Below are 22,606 nucleotides of genomic sequence, written 5' to 3' on the forward strand. Positions count from 1 at the left end.
TAGTTGTACAGGCTTATTCTTCTTTTCCTTCTTCTTCCTTCTATTTTTCATTGTGACAACTCAACTCTTACCAATTGCTCTCTCATTCTTATCACCGTTCGATATTCATCATAATGCTCCTATTATTGAATCTTTCTAGCTACTTCCAACTTTTCTCTTTTTCAAGAATGCCTTATGTTTTTCCTCATCGTGTCTTAACCTACTTAATCACCGATTGTTCTATCTCCTACTGCTCTTCTTCTTCCGACACTACGATATGAGCTTTCTTTCGACCCTAACTGATCAATTATATTTCATTTTCCGCACTTTAAGAGAATCATCGAGCTCCATTAGTCTTTTCAGTAATTGCTCTCGATTATCCTCTTCATTTTCTTCTGGATCTATATTTTAGACAGTATTAAATTCGATTTACCCTCTGGAATACCCAAACGGTTGAATGGCGTTTTGGGTTCATTGATTACACAACGTGTACCTCGTTCTTTATCATGCTCAGCAATTGTAGTTTCGTCCCAAGTCACTCGTTTCTTCCTATAGGATCATCCCAGTAATCGTTGAGTACATGTGACTCATATCTAATATATCGGACTCACTCTCTAATGCAGGTTTCAACGAATCCATTCGTTCTTGTTGTTTGTTCTTCTTTACATAAAACCAAGCTATTTTCTGTATTCCATTTTCCTTTCAACTTATAGTATCTTTGTTGAATTTGGCATTGATACAAAAATAGGGTTTTTATTTCCTACTAATGAGTTGTTCCCCAGAATGTCAACATGGGGGAATCTGTGATGAATTCTCATTGCTATGTAACTGTACTTTTCCTTTTACTGGAGACTCCTGTGAATTCCTCCTAGATCCAGTTCGCTGGGTTCTAATTGTTCTTCTTCTCCTTCTTCTTCTTCTCTTGATATTCATTTTTTCTGTGAAATGGAAGGAGCATAAGGTAATGCAAAGGTAAGCATGAGGAATTGCACGATATGTAGAATGCAGAAGAAATCGAGGGCACAAGAGGATCCATTTTTATCAAGTCTATTCAAAATGCGTCCGATGCTTTCTGCGCATCATACGGTTCTAGGGGATCAGGTACAGTCACGCGATAGCTATTTGAAATCAAATCATCAAGACCGAGACCGGTGGTGGAAAGCTCGGCCAAAATATAGTAGTGTATCAACTCAAGATGAGTCATTGTCTATTTGTTGTATTTACTAAGGATTTTGATTTTGAATAGTAATTAAACAAACATAGCAAATACCAATATCCTTAACAAGAAGGTCATACCACACAGTCACCATGTCACTTAGCTGTAAATAAATACGCAATGCAGTTGGCTTCTTTCCTTCCAGTTCATCCCATGGCAGAATGATGATCTTGAAGTCCTTGTCTGTTTCATAATCACCTACACTGTGTCCCACATGTGCCAGTAGTACAGATAGAGATACTCCAGCATTCTTGTTCAAGTCGCCTCGAGTTCGACCATTTCGATACATCCATGAATTCTCTTCGGTTGGACTTATCCCAACATATCCACTTTGTGCAAGCGTCTGACTTCCACACAGAATTGCATTTGTACAATTCTGACAGATTCTTAAGGCATTAGGAGGCAGATGTCGTTTAAGGATGGTGTCCTGAGAGAACGATGTTGGCATCAACGACTGAGGAGTAATGATAAAATGATCCATTGTCTGCCAACAGCAACCGAAAAACCGCCGAATTCTGGATTTCATATTATCCGTAGGATTTTGGCAACACTGACATAATCCTGATTCTGCTAGCAGTGGTTGGGTTTCTTCCGATCGTTTAAATACAACTCGAGTATCTCCGAAGGACAAGGATGTGTAATCAATGTCATCCACTGTATCAGAAGTAGGAACCAGAGACATTAATGTTGGTGATGAGGATACAGGAGACAATAAATCAGTAGAATGTTGGAAAATGAAGAATTCAGAGGTAATTCTAGCATGATGTTGACGATGTCGACATAAAGTGCAAGCATCTGCTTGAATTGAAGAATTACAAGGAATAAAGAGAATTGCAACCTTTAATAATGCAATTCCAGAATAATCCTTGAATTTGTATTTCCCATTTCGGATCGATTTCATGATAGATTTGAAAGGAATATTGTGATCACTAAACAGATGAACTGTCATGATACGCTCTTGCCGACTGAGTGAACAAATGAAATAGTCCTTATTTTGGTTCAATTCGGTTAGGATCCCTTTTTCACTATCTGGCGTATATACTGCAATCTTACAGCATTCTCCATTATGAATTGTCGTTTGACAAATCTTAGTTGCTGTAGCTAGCGAAAACACTTGTAGTACTCCTGTTCGAGACACTGAGAAAGCATAATGAGTGTCCAGATAAATTGTAGAGAGAGAAGAAAGAAGAAGGAGAGAAGACAGGAGGGAAAAGTATGTCGAGTCCCGCGGGGATGAAGCAATATCCTCTATCAAGGTAAGTACTTATAGGATTCAACCACACATTCTCATCACCTTCCTACTGTATTTGATAGTTTTATTCATGACATTTCGAAGGTTAATTTGACTTAAGAATGATAAATCATTCATATTGTCTTTTAGAATCCCATTCTTGGCTTCGATCAGTGCTTCTAATAACACGTCTGCATACGGAGCCAGTAAGGGAAGGATGGTATGAAGGAGGAATTGAATTGATCGAATTCCCTTGGATTGAGTAGCTCGACTATGATTTATTTCTCCTTCTCTTCATTACTTCCTAACCACATTCACCAGCACATCAACAAACAGATTGGGAATCATTTCACACAGTTTGCTTAGGATCTCTGTTGATGGCATACTACGTGTGTAGATGGTAAGAAGAACCTCGCGGACACTCTGATTATTGCGAGAGCCATTGCGTGAGAGAACAAGATATGTCAGCAATAGTCTATCAAACAGTACAATTGGAGCATCTACTCATCATTCATCTCTTCAAATCATACTGGGATCATTCAATACAGAAGTCACTTCATTCAATACAAGACTCGTCTCCTCTCCATTTAGACTTCGATCCTCTCGAACCATTCCACATACACACATCAAAAGTCCATAATATTTCTCGCGTTCTACTGTCTTGTCCATCTTCTTCATACACTCAATCAGCTCGTGAATGCGCTCACTTAGACTCCATGAATTCTTCTCATACACACTGACTAACGTCTCTACATCTAATATATCGTCCATTTGCTTACTGAGAAGGAGTTCGGCTCCATGACAGAATAGGTTGGTATTGGACTGAAAGAGGAACGAACTTAACTCACATACATTCACTCCCTCATCGTCGCCTTGAACAAAATCACCACTACTTTTGGTATCATGATGAGTTGGAATTGGTGTGATTCCTGTCAATAATTGTGATCTTGAGAGAGAAGGAAGAGTCTGAGAATGAGTCGTATGAAGAATTAGGTTTGAAGTGAAGCTGGTTAGAAATTTGTTCAGAGTTTCACCTACAATAGCCACTCGTGATAATGAAGAGAGGATATTTGAGAAGGTATAGAGAGTATAATGAAGGAAGTCAGGATGGATTCAGTTAAGAGGATATTATACTAAGAGATCTGTTGTCATTATCGTGTTCATCTTGAACAACTGTGACCATAAACTGTTCTTTCCTTTTGAGCATTCTCCTAATATACTCACAAATTTGGTACTAAGCATCATGCAGTCTTCAAATACTCACTTATTCACATTCCCTTCCAAGCACAAACGGAAACATGGGTTATCCAGAGATACACAATAGGGAGACTTAGCAAAGAGTTTCAACAGTTGTCGGTTCAAAGCGGCATCTTGGTTCCATGGAATAATAGTGTTTAATTGCTAGACATGAGGAGAGAGAAGAAGGAATGACTTGAAGAAGTGAATCCCATGTCACACGTTGACCATTTAGAATCACAGGAAGACTGTCCCATCCATCCACCAACCCACGGGAATTCAGGAAAACAGCAACATCATGAAGTTGTGTGAGTAGATGAGGGAATGGTAAGGTGAGAATAACAGAAGGATGAGTGTGTGAAGTGATGAGAGAGAGAGGCTGAATGAATGCTGATACCTAGATAAGAGAGAAATGATAACCATACAGGAATCGATGTGAGTGTGATAGAGTGACTGACTGATGCAATTGGCATATCTTCCTGCAATTTCAATTGAGCGAGAGCCACAGCATCTATTTCTCCTCGTAAGTCCCATACACAAGAGATATGAAGTTTACCATTCTCGTCATGTTCTCTCACACACAAACGGATCTCTTGAATGGTTGTTTGCTCCATAAACTCGATTTCAGCTCCTTGTAATGAACCAGGCTCTACACGAAAGAGACCCACGAAAATGTCTTTGAAGGCACAGGACTCAGAGCTGTTGATTGATATGGTCTCACCGAATTGTGATGAAGGGAAGGACAGGGTCTCTGGATGCGAGACAAAGGATACAGCCGTGGACTGAGAGAGAGCGACTTCAACACGTGTCTGATTCGACGTATAGGAATTGGAATCATCTGTTATTGAGGCATGGGACTGAAGAGGAGGAAGAGGTAACACCTGATTGGATGTCATGGGAGCGACAACGGAAGGATCGTACTGGATAGGATTTGAATGAATCGAATGTGTTTGCGAATCCCAGAAAATGAAGAGAGAGTAAAGAATGCCAACAGAACAGTTCACACAACTCAATACGAATCCTGTTAGATCCCGTGAATATGAGCTCAGACAACTGGTTCGACTTCCATGATGGCACTGACCATCACTCTCAACTCGTACTCCCTCATAAACATCGCTTAAGATACATTTGTCCAACGAAGTATCCATCACATTCACATCAAACAAAACTCTGCCCTCTTTCTCATCCACAATTAACAGTCGACCTCGTTCTGTTCCAATCACAATCAGCCGTGTCATCACAATATCACTTCCACTCACGCTTGGTGAATTGTTCACATCAGCACTCACACAATCATACTGATAACTCTCTGGGAAACTCACACCCGAGGGACTCAAAGTTCCCACACTACGCATCGAACCCTGAGACTCTTCACTCTCACAAGGAGAACGAAGAGCTTTGACTGGTTTGGGGTGTTTTATTGGAATGACAAATTTCGTAGCTTGAATGAAAGTGACACGATCATAGATTGTTAGAGACCAGATTTTGGCAGGAATTGTGACATTCCAATTCTCGATCACTCCCTGAGGATTGACAATCACTACAAGAAGTTCAGATTCTGAAGCAGGCAATTGATAGACTTGTGAAAGAGGAGTTTCATTGTGATGACGAATAGTTTGTTGAATTAGGGGACATAATAGATAAGATGACCCATATCTGCAAATAGGGTCAACGGTCCCTTGACAGCAATTACACAAAATGCCCTGATTCTTGGAATTCAATGCAGTTTGAAGTCGATCATTGAACGAAACTTCCCATCCATTCTCAAATTGCTCAGCATTCATGATTCCTGATTCGCTGGGTCTCAACATATCACTCAACCGAGGCAGACTCATATCACTAAGTCTCAGTCCTGTCATATCACTCATTCTCACACTGTCACTTCCTCTCCCATCATCACTCGTACTATCTCCGCCTCGAATACTGCGTTGATGAGACGGAGATGTCGTAGGAGGGACGAGAGACCAGATACACACCAACTTCTCGTTGTTGTCCTCCACCAAACTCAGTAGTTTCCCTTTTCTATTTAACAAATGTGAAACCCGACTGGCAGCCGATGGAAGTGGGATGTGCCAGTGAGGACATACAGGCTCAGAGAATGCTGCAAACTGTGTTGAGGTGAATCCCAGAAGCACATCTGAGTTCCGACAGCTACATATCAGGATCAATGAAGACAATACTGATAGGAAATACAGACACATTCATTGCAGACACTAATGTCTGAAATCGACTCCAAATCTGTCATTCCAGAAATCTTGCTGAAACTACTCAACAATACACACGAATCTTGGATTGTATCCAAGAGATAGAGACCTCCCTTCGACAACACTAAATAGGACCGTCCAATCAACTGGGTAATCTTTGAATTCCCATTTTCGAATCCACTTGACTCCAGAGTGATTAATTTAACGACCACAAAGAGAGAAAGATTGTAGTATACTAACTGACCTGAAGAGAACAATACGAAGAGAAGATTAGCTATTCCTTAATCACACCTACTATTCCCACGATTGGTCGAATCTAAAAGCACGCATTCTACAGTTGCGTTCACTTCAGGCTTTATGACTCCTTTCAAGGTCATTTCTAGATGTCACGACGATGGTTCGCTTACTATCCAGTGAATAACACTCGATAGTTCCATTGGTAGCTGCCACAACGACAACATTCTGATCCACACGAACTTGGATGGCACAGTACGACTCTACCCAATAATCTCAGAGTTATGAGAAACTACCCGAATTATTTAAATGGAGTGCTCGAATACACACTTTCTCCGAAAGACTCCAAAAACTAATAAATCCATCTTCTGAGATGGCAGCGAGAAATTCCTTATTATCCTAAACAGTTACATTCCTTCATTGATCTCCACATGGTTATATAGCGCAACATCACGAATAGGAGCATTATGTATATAAAAACTTATATCTGGATTCATAATATCCCTAAATTTCACGTTCAATCCATTCAATCACTCTTTATCGCCCAAGACACTTGAAACAGTCTTTTCAACGAAGAAGGATTTTATAATCTATGTCCATTACATTGAGAGGTACAAATCCAATACAGATAGTACATTTCCAGCGACATTCCTCTGCACAGCTACAAGTGTGCCACTATTCTCAAAGGCACGTAAAATGGAATAGGTATCCTCTCTATCTTCCAAAGAAACAAGAGCAATCGATAAGGATGCCATAATCTATATAAAAGAAAAACGACAACGACGTGATTCGAACACGCGCGGGTAATACCCATTAACTTAGCAGGCTAACGCCTTAACCACTCGGCCACGTTGTCTTGGATCGAAACTCGAAATTGATCCTAATAAGATACTGGTAGATCGCTAAGAATGGAATCAGAAATGCTCGTTCCATTCCCTTTTCTCCTATTTGCTGTGGGTCTTGCAAATCATTTTGCCGTTATCTATGGAACTGTCGAGCCCCTAACGTCTTCGGAGATTCCTTCCACCTCTTGTCGTATTTATGACGTAAGAATGCTTATGTTACCTGATGAAATGTAGTATCTTATTCGTTCTGGATACGATTCCAAGAATATTGTGTATATGTTGGATACCAGCGATTATGATACGGATTGGAGCAACTTTTATCAGAATTGGTACGAGAAGGAAAACATTTATCTTCGCGATTTATTATATCGTCATTCGTGCGACCACGTTGATTTTCAAGGATCTTTTGTGACTCCATCCTTTCTTTTAGCCTATTTGAGTGGTGAGAAGAGTGTCGTATCAAAGCTGTCATCCCAGTCTTCGTTTAAGTGGTTCCAAGTGGATCTGTTTTGTTTAACTGATTTTTAGTTAACAGGTGATGATGACATTGTCGTCTATTTTTCAGATTCTCATGGTCGAGGCAGTCAGTTTTATCCCAATCGCTGTCTTTCTCCATCAGAAGTGAAACATGCATTTAATGAAATGAATCTCAATGCAAGATATAGTCATATGTTATGGTTAGTTGAAGCTAGTTATGCAGATTGGGCGTTTCATTTAGTCAATTCTTATGAGAAAGTGTTAGTGTTGACTCTAAAGGATGATGCAGAGAGCAATCGCTTTGTGCATTTGTTTGATGTAAAAGATAAAACAAAATCGGGACGTTATTTGGAATCGGTTTGGGAGATTAACTGGGTTTCCCTACTTCCTCTTGCAGCACATCGCTCCATTCGTTATTTGGCGCAAACTGCATTTTCGGGAGTCCTTCAAACTCCTGAAGTTCTGCTTCGTCCTGGAGTGTGGGGGGACTCGCAATTGCTGAATGCCTCACTTTCTCTGTTTTTCCCAACATCGTCGAGTAGGTATGAAGAGGATGTGTGAACAGTAGAGGTTGAGCCTTTATACGAAGTACGTGAAAAGAAGGCAAAGGATACTGAAATCCATACGAAGATGTCAGAAGCACTGTTCTCAAACTACAATCGAACTGTCCCTTTCTATCACACACGAGTGAAGGTCCAGAAATACTCCCGATTTTTGGATCAGATTGTACATGAAGTATTTATGTCGAAGTTGGAAGAACAATCAGGATTGGAAGTGACGCTGGAAGGTTGTACAGAGTTCTTGGTAGAATCATTGATGAAAGATTGTGCTTATTACAGTCCTTTTATGGATCCAATTGTTGATACGTTTGCTACATTGTGTCGGAATAGAAAAGAGAATGGGATTTATTATGTTGATTTCAAGCCGTATTGCAATAAGCGTCAGAATATGTGATTGTGTGTTTGTTAGGAGCAAGTTCCTTCTATATGAACTAGGTGGTAGTTGAGTTGTTAGTAATGTGGCACATTATTCTAACAAACAAGGAATTCAATCTAGGATCTTAGTAACAAGATGCATTTCTCTAAACTACTTCATGTCCTCCTATACAAATTATGATTCTGGTTTCGCTTCTGTTGTATCCACAGAATTCTCATTCAAGAGAATATAAGAACGTGTAGAAAAACCAAACTTCAACTCATCTCCCTCTCGTAGCTCTAGAAATGGCTATTTAATGGAATAACTACCATAATACCGACTTCCTTCAATCTTCTTCCCATTAAGAAATGTCCCGTTTGTACTATCTAGATCCATAATATAAGGTCTACATTATGACAATAACAACTGTTCCACACTTTATCACCATCCGACGGAATTCACTCTTATCACGACTATTCTACAAATAAGTATAGAATTGAATGAGAACAAGAGGAACTTTACGAAATTGAAAGACAGCGTGCTGTTTACTTATTGACTCGTGTAAGAGAATCCAATCACATACACGCTCATCACGACCAATCAGAAAGGCTGAACACCGATGAAGATATTTGGTATCCACAATCTTTCCATCCTTAAACTCATAGACTCTCCATTTGAGATTCGGTTTCGCTGCATCTGCTGGTTCACACCACTACACGATTACAAACAAATGGAAAGCACACTTTCAATAACACTCCATTGTACATTACACCTGTATTTTTGTCCTTGCCTAAGGCTCCGGTAACTTTATAATTTGCTTCTTCTTTTTCAATCATCACACCGTCAGGTCCCATCACCATCTTCCTACAATTTAAATGCTTTTCTATCTATACTTTTCTTTGTCCTTCGTATGTTCTGAATGGCCATGTTCTTGGTGTTTCGCTGGACTAGGACTACGAGAGCTATAGGAATAGTCACTATAACTACCATAATCTGAGTAGCTAAGTATTAGATATTCCGTGAAACAGATACCTATACGAATAACTCCTTGAACGAGATCTCCGTTTCAACTCTTTTCGATCGCGACTACGAGATTCTAAATACTCAAAAAGAACTAATACACAAACTAGAACGAGCCATGAAAGAGATTTGAGAATTGGGACTCTTTTCGGAGTGACAGTTTTTGGGTTATGACTTGTTTGTAGTAAGGAGGTATTTATGAAAGGGGATGAAACGCGATTCTCAAGTCTATTGTCCTAGCTATATAATCAAGACAATTCCATCTTCGGAGAAGACCCATCAGCGTGTTCCATCCCAAACTAGAGAGAAGACCCCCCGAGATGTTGGAAATAGTTATGTGACTGTTCCAGTATATAAGATGAATGAGAAGTTTACAAAGAAACAAATCAAAGATGCAGCAAGTATGTATAACATTCAATCAACTTCCTCTCACTCGTTTGTTTTGTCCCTAAAATCAGATCCTTCAACGCATATTGCAGTTCCGTATTATCGGACTATGGAAGTGTCTATAAATGGAAAACAGTGTGTATCCGTTTCAAATTTCTTTCCAGCATCCACTGCGCAGGCAACTCCTCCTCAAGGATTGAATGTGTTGGTTTTGAGTGTTGAGAGTTCCTAATAGGATTGGTCAAACAGCCCACTTAATTCCTGTCGACAACGACAGTCTTTGTAATTTGTTTGTCTACCCGGAGGTAGACTATCGTCCGGTATCCATTCCCTATCCAGCCAAGTTTCCTGCTTCTCCTCAACTAGACCTTTCAAGACCCTCTGCAAATTCCATGTCGGCCTCTCTTCGGCCTTCTTCGTTCCCGACACAACCCATTCTGCGAAGACAGTCTTCGGACTCTAAACGACCTCGGTTGGGAGAGAGTGAGTTGGAAGTGTCTCATTGGAATGGAGATACGTTTGTATGTGCTCATTCGAAAAGTGAGCGCTTCGATCCGGATGTAGCTGTGCAACAGACTGATATCCCTTTACTGCAATCATTGCTATCATATATGAAGAAAAGAGGCTATTTGCGTGTCTGTGATATTAAATCACTCTTTCCAGACCAAGAATCTGTGGTGATTAAGTTAGCAAACCTTCTGTGTACTCTTCAGAGCCTCCAGTTTTGTATTCCTTCAGATATATCATCAAGTGAAGAAGGAGTATATGTGATGAAGAAGGAAGATCGTGAGGGAGACGTTTCGGAGATTATTTCAAAGGATCTTGGTGACAAGGAGAAGGAAGAATTGGCAACAGTGAAGAGGAGAATTGAAGTGTTAGAACAGATGACTCTTTTGTGGGAACTTGTAGAATGCTTTAGCTGTAGAGACAGTGTAACGATTAAGGATGTGATAAGAGAATTATTAAAAATAGGTTGAAGTGAGAATGCAAATATGAGTTATAGATCCTTCGTTGCTAGAATCACCCTTTTACAAACAGCTCCAAGCAATTCCCATTGTGGGAGAAGCCTTCAATTCACTATTAATTGTTTGTTTCGACTATAAGGTGTTTCACAAACACATCACTTTGACTTCTTCTGTCGTTTCTGTTGAAACATTCTGTATTTCGCTGCACGACTAACATTCTCCAGATATTTCTCGTCTGCCTTACGATTCTTGGCAAATTCCGCCTTCAGCCGATCTGCTCGTAACCGCTTTTCAAGAGTTAACTTCTCTGTTAAATCTCCCCATTTGAAACCTTTTAAGTATTTGATATTCCAAATGATATCATGGAAGAAACCACTCTTTTTACCACCAACAATCTGCCCATTCAGCATAGCGGCACATCTCTTTGCATCTCTCTTATCTTCAAACTCTATCCAACCTTCAACAAACTTCTTCTTGCGGTTACCACCATTCAAAGCACGACGACGGGCAACGGAAGCATCTTCTTCCACCAAATGCATCCGTTGAACGATTCCAAACTTCCCAAGCAGATGTTTGATTTTCTCTGGTTTCATATATGGAGGAACAGAACTGAGATACACTACACCACTCCGTCGCACCTTCTCATTGTATTCAGCAATGACATCTGCAGAAAGAGGTTTTGTATCTCCTAGCACCTTTTCATTCTCCTCTTTTTCTAATTCTGAGGTATTATTCTCGGAATCAGAACCATCGTCTTCCTCGTCTATTTCTGAGGTAGAAATGATTTGCGTCTCTTCATTTTCGACTTTAGATGTATTCTCATCGTCCTCCTCTAGAAAGAAGCTATCATGCGAGTCTTCACTGTCCTATTGGTTATTTTACATGAACGAATGTTGCTACACTCATTGCAAGAGAATCAAGAAACAACAAAGAATGATGTGTATGAACAAACACTTCCTTATAAAGAGAACCCACTTGGTGTTCTAACGATCTGGAAATCCGTCAGACCTCTTGACGCAGTCTACAACTTACTGCTATCCTTTATCCTTACCTTTGTCTTCAACTCTCTACTCAGAATTCTTGTCAAAGTGTTTAAAATGGAGTTCTCTCCTTCTTCAATGACAGCATCAAACAGATCCCGCTTCTCCACTCTGTGACTTCCGATACGAATTGTGGGGACAAAGGGATGTCCAGGAAGTGGAAGTACACAGTCTGAGTAGGTGAAGATGGCCGAGGCTCCTGTTGCTGCCAAGGAAGTAACTGTCTCCACATAGTCCAATGGACCACTCCTTCGCATAATGTGCACTCCCGGTACACTAGTAAGGACTTGTTCAGCATTGAGAATGGTCGCTTTCAATTCCACATTGCTGCCAAAGACATTTGCCACAAATTCGCTAATGGATAGAATCCGGTCGAATTCTGGAATAACTACAATACATCCATTCTGTACAAGATGGCAGACCATCTGTGCAAGAATATTGGCCGAAGTAGTATCAATTGAGGTACGATCAGAGAGAATTCCTATCACCAGACCAGCAAGAGAATGATTGGGAAGAGGAATGGGAGCAGGAAGCTCTGAAACAGATTGAGAGATCCAGTCCATGGCCTATGATCAAGAAGAAGGACAGAACCTACATGATTGATGGTATTCTCAATTCCTCCTTCTTTCTGAATGCTTCCTTGACCAAAGGAAGAGCCATCACACTTCCATTCATCTCTCAATTTCTCATTGAAGTAGGAAAGAAGTGTTTTCTCACAGCCATGTTCCAATAAGAAGGCTGAATAGACACAGGGATGAAGAAGATGTCCCACAATTACGCGATCATAGTTGTGAATTCCATCAGGAGACGAACCATAGCCTTCAGCACATCCTTCGGTATGAATCAGAGAAGTTGTGAAGGTATAAAAGTTGTTGTCTTGGGCCTTCTTACTTACAATTCCAGCAATTTGTCCTGAACATAAGCTTGTTGGTACAATGATTAAGCCGGCCTGAGCACTCTCTCGCACTTCCTTTTTCCCATCGATCCTCTTTATCGATGATGCGAATTGAAGTGCTGTGAATGAGAGTGGCAAAGGATCGATTGTGCGTGTCTGATAAGGAACACGCGATGGAACAAACAGAGAGTTAAACGTATTCAAATCTCCCTTCTTCTCACAATACCAGTTCCTCCAAATCTGCATCTAAACATCACCTCGTTCTCACACCATCACCTGACTGTGACAAGCTCGTTCTCCAAAAGTTCTTTTTCCTTCAGCTACTTGAACAACATATTCATAAGTCTCATCTCTCAACTGCGTCAATGAAACTCCATCAAGATAACGCCCTGCATTAATATCCAGGTCTTTTTCCAATTCATGATACCTTCGCGATGTTGTTAACAGTTTGATCACCAGGAATGAAGGATCCCATGTATCAAAGAGGAAAGGATATTGGTACAAATGGATGGTTCGTAATACTGCCATTTCCTGTACTGAACATAACAATTGTACATCCTGCTGCTACCTGACCTGTGACACTCTCGATATCATTCCCAGGTGTATCCATAAACCAATATCCCTTTCTGTTGTTTAAACGTTCACTGTATTCGAGAATACCCTCAAGGACGGTCTCTTCACTCTTCTTCATTGCTGCCCCCAGCGACTTGATGGCGATGTTGTACAAGCCACGATAGAAGTTTCCTCCTGATGGATTGCTCTGTGCGCTCACACCATGGAGATTGGCGGTTGATTCGTACCTTGCTTGAGTTTCCATGAAGCGACGAGCGACGTCCAGAGAAGGGACCTTATCCAGAATGTAAGCATCTGCTCCGATGAGTTCATCTGGATAGGTTAGAGAAAGGTGATGATGGTTCAAAGGAATAACAGTTCAATCACTAGTCTATGGCACTCACTCGTCATCAGTCATGACATTCACTCCATCATCAGTCATGACATTCACTCCATCATCAGCCTTGACATTCACTCCATCATCAGTCATGACACTCACTCCATCATCAGCCATGACACTCACTCAATCCATCAAACAAGCATTCACTCAATTACTACACCCTTCAAACAACCATTTCACTTACCTGTCTCTGCTAATACAGCACTTCCTCCTCTCTCAATTACATACTCAGCAACTGCTCCCTGAAGAGGATTTGCAGTCACTCCCGAAAAGGCATCACTTCCACCACACTGCAAAGCCAGACACAAACTCGCAATGGGCTGAGGAGATCGCTCACACTTCATAACCACAGGAATTATGGACTCCACAGCTTTATCAATAATCAAGGGAGAGGTCACAGTATCCTTTAATGCAATCCACTGAATTGGTAGCGAAGTAGGATCAAAACCACATTCACGAAGCTGACACTCAACTTCTGTACGATTAATCACATCTCTATCCTAAAGATTCCTATCCAAATATACTCTTCATTGAATACCACAACAGCGGCTCCAACATTGGGATGAACAATGAATCCAGCCAATGTTCGAAGAACCTTATCTTTATTCAACGGTTCACGATCAATCGATCCTTCTGTGTGGATACAACTCACAACTCCATCCATCGTTTTGGAGGTATGATGTTGATACTCCTTTTGACAACGATCCGCCGACACTTTTACAATACTGTCTGTTTGTAACACATAAATCAAAAGTCAAACTGCAAAGAGATGAGGTTGAGAAGACAACAACGTAATTCCGTGTTCCCACGCCACGATTTCCTTCTCTCTTATATCCCATAAATGTCTCATTCTCCCATCCATCAATAGGTTTCGTTGATGGAGTAGGCTTGAAATGCTCCTCATCCAGTACATAGGACACGATCCGATCATCAAAATTCGCTGATTCAGGCCAATTAAATGTTGGGTCCACCACTTCTATCCTATTATATCATCTCAAGAAGTGTACTCAAGGCAGCCAATCCACGTTGATTCATAATATATTCACCAGGAAGAATGTCCTTTAGAGCTGTTCCAAATTGCATATTCCAAGAATACAAACCACCGTCCTTAGGGATTCTCTTCACTGCAAAGCGATGACCTTCCAACACGGTGTGAGAAATACGGACAACAAGTCCATCTAGAAGTTCTACAAGGGTTCCCTCTTTGAGGACATCAATAGCAATGGCCACATTGTCATTAGGTTTGGGAAGTCTAGCAACATCCACAAACTTCCTTGGAGATGCTTCTTCTTCAATTTCTATCTTTCCACTTCTCATTGATACAATAGTGATACAATCCTATTACTTTCTGGGGGTTTCATCATATGAAGACCAGTTCTCTTAGAACAATAGATTATTCACGATAGATAACTTCGTTGTTGAGGCAAAAATGCTCAAACGGGGGATCGAACCCCAGACCTTCGCGTTATTAGCACGACGCTCTAACCAGCTGAGCTATTCGAGCTTATTTTGGTTCTTTAGGTTATCTAGATAAGGTATGTATTAGTTTTTGACTCAGTAGACAAATCATCAAAGAAGTATCTGGATGGATTTGCCGTTTCCATACCTATTAACTCCGTCATCGATTATTCACAAGAATGAGGTGTTGCACTGTGGGAAGACCTTCTATTTTGATGAAAAGAGACGCATATATCTTGTAGCTGAAGAGGAGAAATGTAATTATGAAACATTGTGTTGATGGCTAGTGAAGATTGCTAAGATCGTTATTTCTGATGACAAAGACGGTCTAGAGATGAAATTTGGCGATAGTATAATTTTGGAGTTCAGTTCGCCGATCCTATCACTGGCTCCAGGCTTTGATAGTTGTAGCGTTTTGATAGAGTTGGAGAATTGTTGTGAGATATGCCATTTCCCAGACTTCACCGTCGAGCCAATTACCTATTTTGGTTTTCAGAAGAAATTGTGTTCTATGGTGAAAGGTATGGAATCTTCTAGATGGTTAAGTTGTAGATGAATTTGTTTTCTTTGGAGAATATGGACTTGTCATCATTTCACTGGATTCTGTTGTTCATTTTTCTCGAATGTTCAGTTCGAAGATTATTGCTGTTGATACATATCTCGAATATATCATTCTATGTCTAAGTAATGGGGATGCAGTGATTCTCAAGTATGGTACCGAAACCGTTGTAACGCAGTTTCATGTACTACATTCGATTCCCTCTCGTGGATTTAAAGCTACCCTTAAGTTTGGGGATGAGAATCACATTCTCATGGGTATAGCAGAGGAGGAATCAAAGCAAGTTTTCCTTATTTCAAAAGGGGATAAATCTACATATAGAGTAAATGAAGTTTTGAATGTTTGCTGCTCAGATACAGATAGATCTTTGGATGAGTATTGGATATTGGAGTATTGTACAGAATATCGTCTTTTTTTGGCATCTCATCCTACTTCAAGTGAGTTAGGGTTGATTCAGTTATACGATGATGAGGAATGGGAGGTACTAGATTGTACAACAGGCGAGAATGTGAGTGTTCCTATAAATGAGGAAGAATATGTTAGTGAGTGTGTCATTGGGATGAAAGTACTGAGCTATGACGAGAAACAGTATGTTGTCTTTGCTGTAGAGAGTGGAAACGATGCAGTTATTCGTATTGATCGAAATCCTGATGTTTCTGTGGATATGACGATTGATTATGATTATCAAGAGATCATTAAACAGTTATCGCCTCATCTATCTCCACAAGATCTTCTCTCTCTGTCTATTCGTTTTCAGAACATCTTTCAATCTCACTTGGACCATGCTCGGGAGCTTGCTGAAGCTATTCAGGAAGTGCAGTCAGATTCCAAAATAGCGTACGATTTTATGTTTGTCTTGAAGGATAGTCGTATTCGTTCAAAAGATCGGCGAAGGAGGATTGTCACAGCATTACAAGCAGAGAGGGATATAATTGCGGTGCTGAAGAAGGAGGTGCCAAATTTTGTTGAATGCATTTCGGAAGCTCTAAAGTCCAGGAAACGAGAAGTATTGTCATTGCGTTCACTTCGAGAGTCCTTGCTTTCTCGTGGTTATTCATTGCATCCCAGACAATCTGATTTAACGGAATTGCCAAAGAAGAATAGCGTTATTGAGCAGAGTGAAGCAGAGATCGTGAGGAAGTGGAAGTGGACTTTTGAGGAAGTGGGGAACCCTCTTTTGGAATGGAAAGGAAGAAAAGAGAATGTGTTGGAAGAAGTGAAGGAAGACTGGTTTGAGAGATTGGTAAGAGAGGAGAGAGAGAAAGAGGAGAGGAAGAGAGAGGCAGAGAGGAAGAGAGAAGAGGAGAAGAAGAGGAGAGAGGAAGAGGAGAAGAAGAAAGAAGAGGCAGAGAGGAAGAGAGAGGAGGCAGAAAAGAAGAGAGAGGAGGCAGAGAAGGAGAAAGAAGAGGCAATAAAGAGAGAGAAAGAGAAGGTGAAGGAGAGAGAAGAGAAGGTGAAGAATCGATTGCTTGAAGAAGAGAAGAAGAAGGAAGCAAAAGAATCGGAAATGAAGACAAAGGAACAAAATCCAGCACCAAGTCTTTTGAATTCCAAAGTCCTGTCCTCTGCAGACTCCTCTGTCAAATCTGCTGTTTCTTCATCGACTCAAGACTCCTCCATAAAGTCTTCTAATGGTCCGTCAGTAAGTAAGTCTACAGGTCTATTCAATTCTTCCACTGGCCAATCGGCAACTCAATCATCAAACGGTTTATTCAACAAATCAACTACGACTTCATCCACTACTCAGACATCTGGGGGTCTGTTTAACAATCCAGCTGCAACTACTTCAGCACCTCAATCATCAGGTGGTCTCTTCAACTCTTCTACATCTACTCAATCATCGGGAGGACTCTTCAACAAACCCACTACTTCTACAAATCAATCATCTGGTGGTTTATTCAACTCTTCCACATCTACTCAATCATCAAACGGTCTATTCAACAAACCAGCTACAACTACTTCCACCTCTGGTCAATCATCTGGAGGTCTGTTTAATAATCCAGCTACTCAATCTTCAGGGGGTCTGTTCAATTCCTCTCCAACTACTCAATCATCGGGGTTGTTTGGTACATCTGCCACAACTCAGTCAGGAGGTCTGTTTAGTATATCAGGATCCTCTACCTCTGTTAATTCTCAAGAAGCAGGACTATTTGGTACCACTCCCCAAGCTACAGGACTCTTTAGCAAATCAACGGCCTCTTCCTCTCTCTTCTCGAAGTCATCCCAAGCTCCCTCGACAGGTCTCTTTGCTGGAGGTCAACAGTCAATCGATCCTGTACTTCCACATTACTGGACTCATCTCTAGAACAAATTCTATCAATTGATCGCAGAATTCTATCAACAGTTCAATAGTGGAAAGATGCAGGAAGTCCAGGGAATCGTAAACAAGTATCGCGGGAATGAATTAGTCTTGTGTCAGCGACTAGAGAAGAAGTATTGTAATGGACAACCCCTATTATCGAATCGACTTAAGACATTATGACACCATGTTTTGGACAAACACACAACGGATCACAGATTCATAGACACAGTTCACAAATCCTCTTCTTGATAAACCGACTCATTCACATCCTCAGCAACCTCCACTATCTTTTCTTTCTGAGCTCGTTTACGTTGTCTCTTAGCCTTCAGTTCCTTGATCATCTGCTTCATCGAGTCGATAATCCTCTCAGCATCGGGATAAAAGAACTGATATTTCTCAGCATTGGGATCCGAAATGATGTCATAGTTCACAGAGCCATCAGGATTGATGAAATAGATACGAGGGAAGTAAGAACCATCTAACAATTATGCTATCTACAACAAGTCAAAACCGATTTTGTATGTGTCATCTTGGAGCTCTTCACCATTCGGTGCACTGATCATCACAAACTTCTTTGACAATTTAATCAGTGGAATATTCTCTCTGCACATCCTTCCGAGATTTTGACATGTCTTACACCAATCTCGGTGAATCAAAAGAACTCCAGGTCGTTTCTTCTCCTTGATCTCCTTCATACCATCTTCGTAGCTCCTCCATCGAATATATTCACCAAATGCACCTCCCAATCCCTCACAAACTGCAATCGATATTACTATTGACTACAAGTCAATCTCAAATGTACAGAGATTCTACAAGAAGCAATAGAAGATATCCTGTCTTCATGTTGTGTTTATTTGAGTCATGACAACTACAACAACAGAACCGCGGATATTCGAAACAAACATCAATCAATAATAGGAAGAGCTTGGTGAGCGGCTCCTTCGACGGCCACGTCTAGAATGACTTTGTGAAGGACTTGGAGAGGATCGGAATACCAATTCACCTTTCGGAATTTGCTCTTCTTCTTTAAACGGGACTGCAACTTCTAGAATACCTTCCTTCCACTTTCCAGAGTGGACCTTTTCGACGAGCCGTCTGATTACATCATCGTATTCTCCCCTCATCGCAGTATCCACTGAATTAGAATATCTTGGCAAATTACTATCTACTGGAGTATATCGAGCTATTCCTGCCTGTCGCTGATATGCATAATAATCACTAAACAGACCTGCAGGAAGGTTAGCAAGCTGCTCATTGGTCACAGAAAGTAGATTAGAGGGGTTTGATTCTGGAAACTGCTTTGCTGGAATATCCGTTTCAAACACCTGAGTTATAATAATGCCATTGAAAGCATTCTCAAATCGACGAATGCTGATTTCTGGAAATCTTAACATTAACCAACGAAGTCACAAGTACATAGAATGTTGCTTCCAGAGAGTGAGTAATTTGTTGATCTGATGGGCTGAACAATCTGAACACTTGCGTATTTCTGCTAACATCACTTCGACGTAGGGCCCAAGACACTTGACATATCCAGGATATGTCGTTTTACAGGCAGCAAGAAGATCATTTATCAGATATAAAACGACAAGCTTGGTAGTAAATGTACGTTCTGAATTGAATTTGTTGAATAATAAACGTGTGATTGTGAATCCTTTGGATGGCAACAATGGAAGTAAGTATTCTCGTGTGCTACGAATGCACTTTGCTGACCCTCAAGATCACTAGATGAAACTAGTAGTACCTTTCAATTCCAGCAACAATTGTTGTATCCTTTCGGACTGCTCTTTTGTTAGTGTTGGGTTAGAAGCTTAGAGTTAAACACTAGAACTATTCTCACTTTGGATCTACTCATCAATGTCTCCTTTCTTAGTTACCATATGTATTTCCTGTGTAGAAGGAACATTGCTCATCAAACATGCTAAATGAAAGCAAAAGTAGTCACAGCCTTGTCCAAAAAAGGCAAATGAAGTGAGAGCATTTGGTAACTCCTACAATTTTACTTGTTGATGCTTAACTAACTTGATTTTGGAAACAACTAAGTCCTTCTTCTCCTCGGGTTTGAATCGCACTGCAGATTCGTTGAATTCTTTCTCGAAGAGCTTTATCAGAAGGTGGAAATGCCGGCGGAGGAAGATTCATCGAGTTGAACAAATGATGTTTGAATAACTATGAACAAACACACGAATCGCAATCCATTATTTCCTAAGATACATAGCTGATGTCATCTGAATTATTTCCTTAAAAGGAGTCCTTGTAGGAGCTTCTACACATAACTAACTTTTGTTTTCATTACCTGTCGGTTTCCTATTCTTCGTGTATACATAGTAAATCACAACAGCTACAACAATCAATATCACAAGAAGCGTAATCAGACCCATGATGATCTTATCGGTCATTAGACGTACCAAATACGCTCGAATCAATTGATCCGATTTCTTCAATTGATTGTCTATATCTTCTACATTTCCTTTCATTCCTCCTAGTTGGTCGGTTTGTTGTGATAGAGTCTCTGTTGTAGCCAGTGCAACCTGTTTGGTTTCTTGTAGCAACATCATCGTGTTTTTGGCAGCGTCAATCGTCTTTCCTTGAGTCTTTCAATCATGCACAGTTCAAATCCATACCTGCAGTGCGTGCTGGATTAACATGTCTCCACCTTCAACACCATCGTCTTCTAGACATCACTTCCTGTCTCTTTCCAAACTTGGTCCCCCCAACAGATCCTTTCTCTCCATCGACTGAAACTGAAACTTTAAATCAGACTGCAGAACCTTGATTCGTTCCGAAAACGCAGTCTTCTTCTACACCATCACTTCTCCCTCGATTCTATACATTGATATAATTAATCTGTTGTTCGCGAGGCAATTTCTTGATTTGGATTGAAAGGGCATCGAGATTGTCCTTTGCTTCATTCATCTATGCATATAAGCCCAGCATCCATGATTCTTACAAGTCGTTTTGCATCTGCTAATAGCATTCGCTTTTCATCTGTCGTCGTATCTTCAGTAATCTGTCTGTAACTGTGTTCAGCTTTCGACAAGACATCATCAACGTCACTGACCCATCCATCAACTGCAGCCATAGTTGCTAGTGGATATCTTGAAAATCGGATAGAAAATGATCCACTACCGATTTTTGGAATAGGAATCGTGTTGAATTTGGGAAACGAAAAAGAGTTGAATTTTGGATGAACGATTCACTATTCTCACATAGGAGTTCGTATTTGTATCAACAGAACATTTCTCCTTAGATCTGTTGAAGATAGATAATGTACATACCATATCCTATTCACTCTCAACAAACACTTCATAATAGTACAGTTCAGCTTCACTCATCCAATCCGGAACACTAAAAACGACATATCTGCAATACTAAAGTATAGAAAGTTGTTTCGGTCGTGTGTTACATAGCAACCAAAATTCTTTCCCACTATAACATGCCAGACACCTCCCTTGTTGGAATCAAGATCACACTTAATGTGCTTGGCAATATCCTTTTCAACTGCATACAGTGTCATCGCCTAACTCTGAAAAAAACATCAAACACAAACAGATTTGGTAAGTTCTTCTACATATGTCTGGAGATCCTCAGGCATCTCTACAGACTTGTATACTACCTTCATCGTCGATAATTGATGACTGGAATACATAATCAATGTGTATGTGATAAGAAACAATCATCTGAAAGAATCGGTATTTCTTTTGTCCTCACGGGAATTCTTCATTTTCGTTTTATGCGTGATTCTATAGTTTATCTCTGCTCTGAAGGGCGGAAATCCACTGTAAAAGTCGATTTAGACACATCTGCATCGAGATTGAAAGAGATTATCAATGTAGTGCTTTTGAGTTGCCCCTATCAAAGGTTATTTTTGGTGTTCCGTTTTATTTGCAATGCATGTACTTCAAGGAGATTTGTTTGCATCGTGAACTGCGTACCCTTCGTGAGATTGGAATCCGTAATGGATCTGAAATTGATTTTTGCGTTTCTGGAGAAGTTACCTGCTTGAAAGTTCATTTCAAAGATCAAACAATTATTCGGAATCGGCCTGAACGTTCTTTAGTGGTGGATGTCTGTCAGGATGTGTTACATGTGGTTACAAGAATTCATTTTAATTGCTAGAGGCTTCGTAAAGATGGCTATCGGCAGACAAAGGATGAAACACTTCAGCTCACTCTTTATGGACTTCACCTTGATGACAACATCCAATTATGCTCATATCCATTGCTTCATATCAATCAGGAAGCTGATGTGTATGCTGAAGTTGTACGGTTTCTTGGAGTTGGAAATGGAGGGAATGTGTGACGAATAGATGAAAGATGGTTCTCCCATTTATGAATGTGGGGATAGTTCTCTCCGTTGGCTTCGTATTCGTTTGGATGAAATGAAGGAAGCGATTGTGAGTGTTCCTGTGGATTTACCAGAAATCAATGAACAATCCTTTATTGAAGCTACATTGAGTACTATCTTTCTAATTCCTTCTTCGTTGCTGGATGTACGTCGAAGCGATAAAGGTGTGTTTGAAGCACGAGTGAAGCTGTCCATTGGTGTGGCAACAATCGATTCATGGATTGAGGGAACGATTCAGGATGTGAATACGTCCTTATCACAGTGTGGAGACGGTGCTTCAACACAATGTTTTGGATACTCTCCTGCAGAAGCCGTTGCGTATTCTAATGAAGACTCCATTCGTG

General features: G+C 40.5%; 10 protein-coding genes across 10 annotated transcripts; 3 read left to right on the plus strand and 7 right to left on the minus strand.

Moving 5' to 3' along the window:
* Nucleotides 1–13: 13 nt before the first annotated feature.
* On the minus strand, nucleotides 14–618 carry JH06_0718 (protein phosphatase inhibitor; the record flags this gene model as incomplete). The annotated part of the gene is made up of 7 exons (XM_014673614.1): nucleotides 14–40; nucleotides 96–119; nucleotides 151–199; nucleotides 231–274; nucleotides 307–380; nucleotides 413–528; nucleotides 560–618. The coding sequence occupies 7 exons, from the start codon at nucleotides 616–618 to the stop codon at nucleotides 14–16; spliced, it is 393 nt and encodes a 130-aa protein (XP_014529100.1).
* A 6,402-nt stretch (nucleotides 619–7,020) lies between these two features.
* On the plus strand, nucleotides 7,021–8,428 carry JH06_0719 (peptidase C13 family protein; the record flags this gene model as incomplete). The annotated part of the gene is given in 5 exon segments (XM_014673615.1): nucleotides 7,021–7,146; nucleotides 7,180–7,443; nucleotides 7,474–7,960; nucleotides 7,991–8,372; nucleotides 8,392–8,428. 5 exon segments carry the CDS (start codon nucleotides 7,021–7,023, stop codon nucleotides 8,426–8,428), a joined length of 1,296 nt encoding a protein of 431 aa, XP_014529101.1.
* Nucleotides 8,429–8,532: 104 nt separating this feature from the next.
* Nucleotides 8,533–9,477, minus strand: JH06_0720 (hypothetical protein; the record flags this gene model as incomplete). Its single annotated transcript, XM_014673616.1, is given in 8 exon segments — nucleotides 8,533–8,636; nucleotides 8,667–8,743; nucleotides 8,775–8,798; nucleotides 8,820–9,049; nucleotides 9,081–9,201; nucleotides 9,231–9,314; nucleotides 9,370–9,433; nucleotides 9,453–9,477. The coding sequence occupies 8 exon segments, from the start codon at nucleotides 9,475–9,477 to the stop codon at nucleotides 8,533–8,535; spliced, it is 729 nt and encodes a 242-aa protein (XP_014529102.1).
* Nucleotides 9,478–9,565: 88 nt separating this feature from the next.
* On the plus strand, nucleotides 9,566–10,721 carry JH06_0721 (hypothetical protein; the record flags this gene model as incomplete). The annotated part of the gene is made up of 2 exons (XM_014673617.1): nucleotides 9,566–9,948; nucleotides 9,980–10,721. The coding sequence occupies 2 exons, from the start codon at nucleotides 9,566–9,568 to the stop codon at nucleotides 10,719–10,721; spliced, it is 1,125 nt and encodes a 374-aa protein (XP_014529103.1).
* Nucleotides 10,722–10,864: 143 nt separating this feature from the next.
* JH06_0722 (pre-rRNA-processing protein) lies at nucleotides 10,865–11,615 on the minus strand (the record flags this gene model as incomplete). Its single annotated transcript, XM_014673618.1, is given in 2 exon segments — nucleotides 10,865–11,575; nucleotides 11,592–11,615. 2 exon segments carry the CDS (start codon nucleotides 11,613–11,615, stop codon nucleotides 10,865–10,867), a joined length of 735 nt encoding a protein of 244 aa, XP_014529104.1.
* Nucleotides 11,616–11,730: 115 nt separating this feature from the next.
* JH06_0723 (altronate dehydratase) lies at nucleotides 11,731–14,913 on the minus strand (the record flags this gene model as incomplete). The annotated part of the gene is made up of 9 exons (XM_014673619.1): nucleotides 11,731–12,315; nucleotides 12,345–12,890; nucleotides 12,921–13,180; nucleotides 13,218–13,529; nucleotides 13,781–14,091; nucleotides 14,121–14,321; nucleotides 14,388–14,483; nucleotides 14,515–14,572; nucleotides 14,604–14,913. 9 exons carry the CDS (start codon nucleotides 14,911–14,913, stop codon nucleotides 11,731–11,733), a joined length of 2,679 nt encoding a protein of 892 aa, XP_014529105.1.
* Nucleotides 14,914–15,181: 268 nt separating this feature from the next.
* JH06_0724 (nucleoporin autopeptidase) lies at nucleotides 15,182–18,095 on the plus strand (the record flags this gene model as incomplete). The annotated part of the gene is made up of 4 exons (XM_014673620.1): nucleotides 15,182–15,311; nucleotides 15,342–15,575; nucleotides 15,607–17,888; nucleotides 17,919–18,095. The coding sequence occupies 4 exons, from the start codon at nucleotides 15,182–15,184 to the stop codon at nucleotides 18,093–18,095; spliced, it is 2,823 nt and encodes a 940-aa protein (XP_014529106.1).
* Nucleotides 18,096–18,145: 50 nt separating this feature from the next.
* On the minus strand, nucleotides 18,146–18,758 carry JH06_0725 (thioredoxin domain-containing protein 12; the record flags this gene model as incomplete). Its single annotated transcript, XM_014673621.1, has 3 exons — nucleotides 18,146–18,393; nucleotides 18,427–18,694; nucleotides 18,729–18,758. The coding sequence occupies 3 exons, from the start codon at nucleotides 18,756–18,758 to the stop codon at nucleotides 18,146–18,148; spliced, it is 546 nt and encodes a 181-aa protein (XP_014529107.1).
* Nucleotides 18,759–20,113: 1,355 nt separating this feature from the next.
* On the minus strand, nucleotides 20,114–20,997 carry JH06_0726 (hypothetical protein; the record flags this gene model as incomplete). The annotated part of the gene is given in 6 exon segments (XM_014673622.1): nucleotides 20,114–20,181; nucleotides 20,197–20,509; nucleotides 20,540–20,589; nucleotides 20,620–20,716; nucleotides 20,748–20,831; nucleotides 20,866–20,997. The coding sequence occupies 6 exon segments, from the start codon at nucleotides 20,995–20,997 to the stop codon at nucleotides 20,114–20,116; spliced, it is 744 nt and encodes a 247-aa protein (XP_014529108.1).
* A 202-nt stretch (nucleotides 20,998–21,199) lies between these two features.
* Nucleotides 21,200–21,537, minus strand: JH06_0727 (dynein light chain cytoplasmic; the record flags this gene model as incomplete). The annotated part of the gene is made up of 3 exons (XM_014673623.1): nucleotides 21,200–21,245; nucleotides 21,275–21,435; nucleotides 21,466–21,537. The coding sequence occupies 3 exons, from the start codon at nucleotides 21,535–21,537 to the stop codon at nucleotides 21,200–21,202; spliced, it is 279 nt and encodes a 92-aa protein (XP_014529109.1).
* Between the last annotated feature and the right edge of the window lie 1,069 nt (nucleotides 21,538–22,606).

This window comes from Blastocystis sp. subtype 4 (genome assembly GCF_000743755.1).
Source record: "Blastocystis sp. subtype 4 strain WR1 chromosome Unknown seqid_0034, whole genome shotgun sequence".
NCBI lineage: Eukaryota > Bigyra > Opalinata > Blastocystidae > Blastocystis > Blastocystis sp. subtype 4.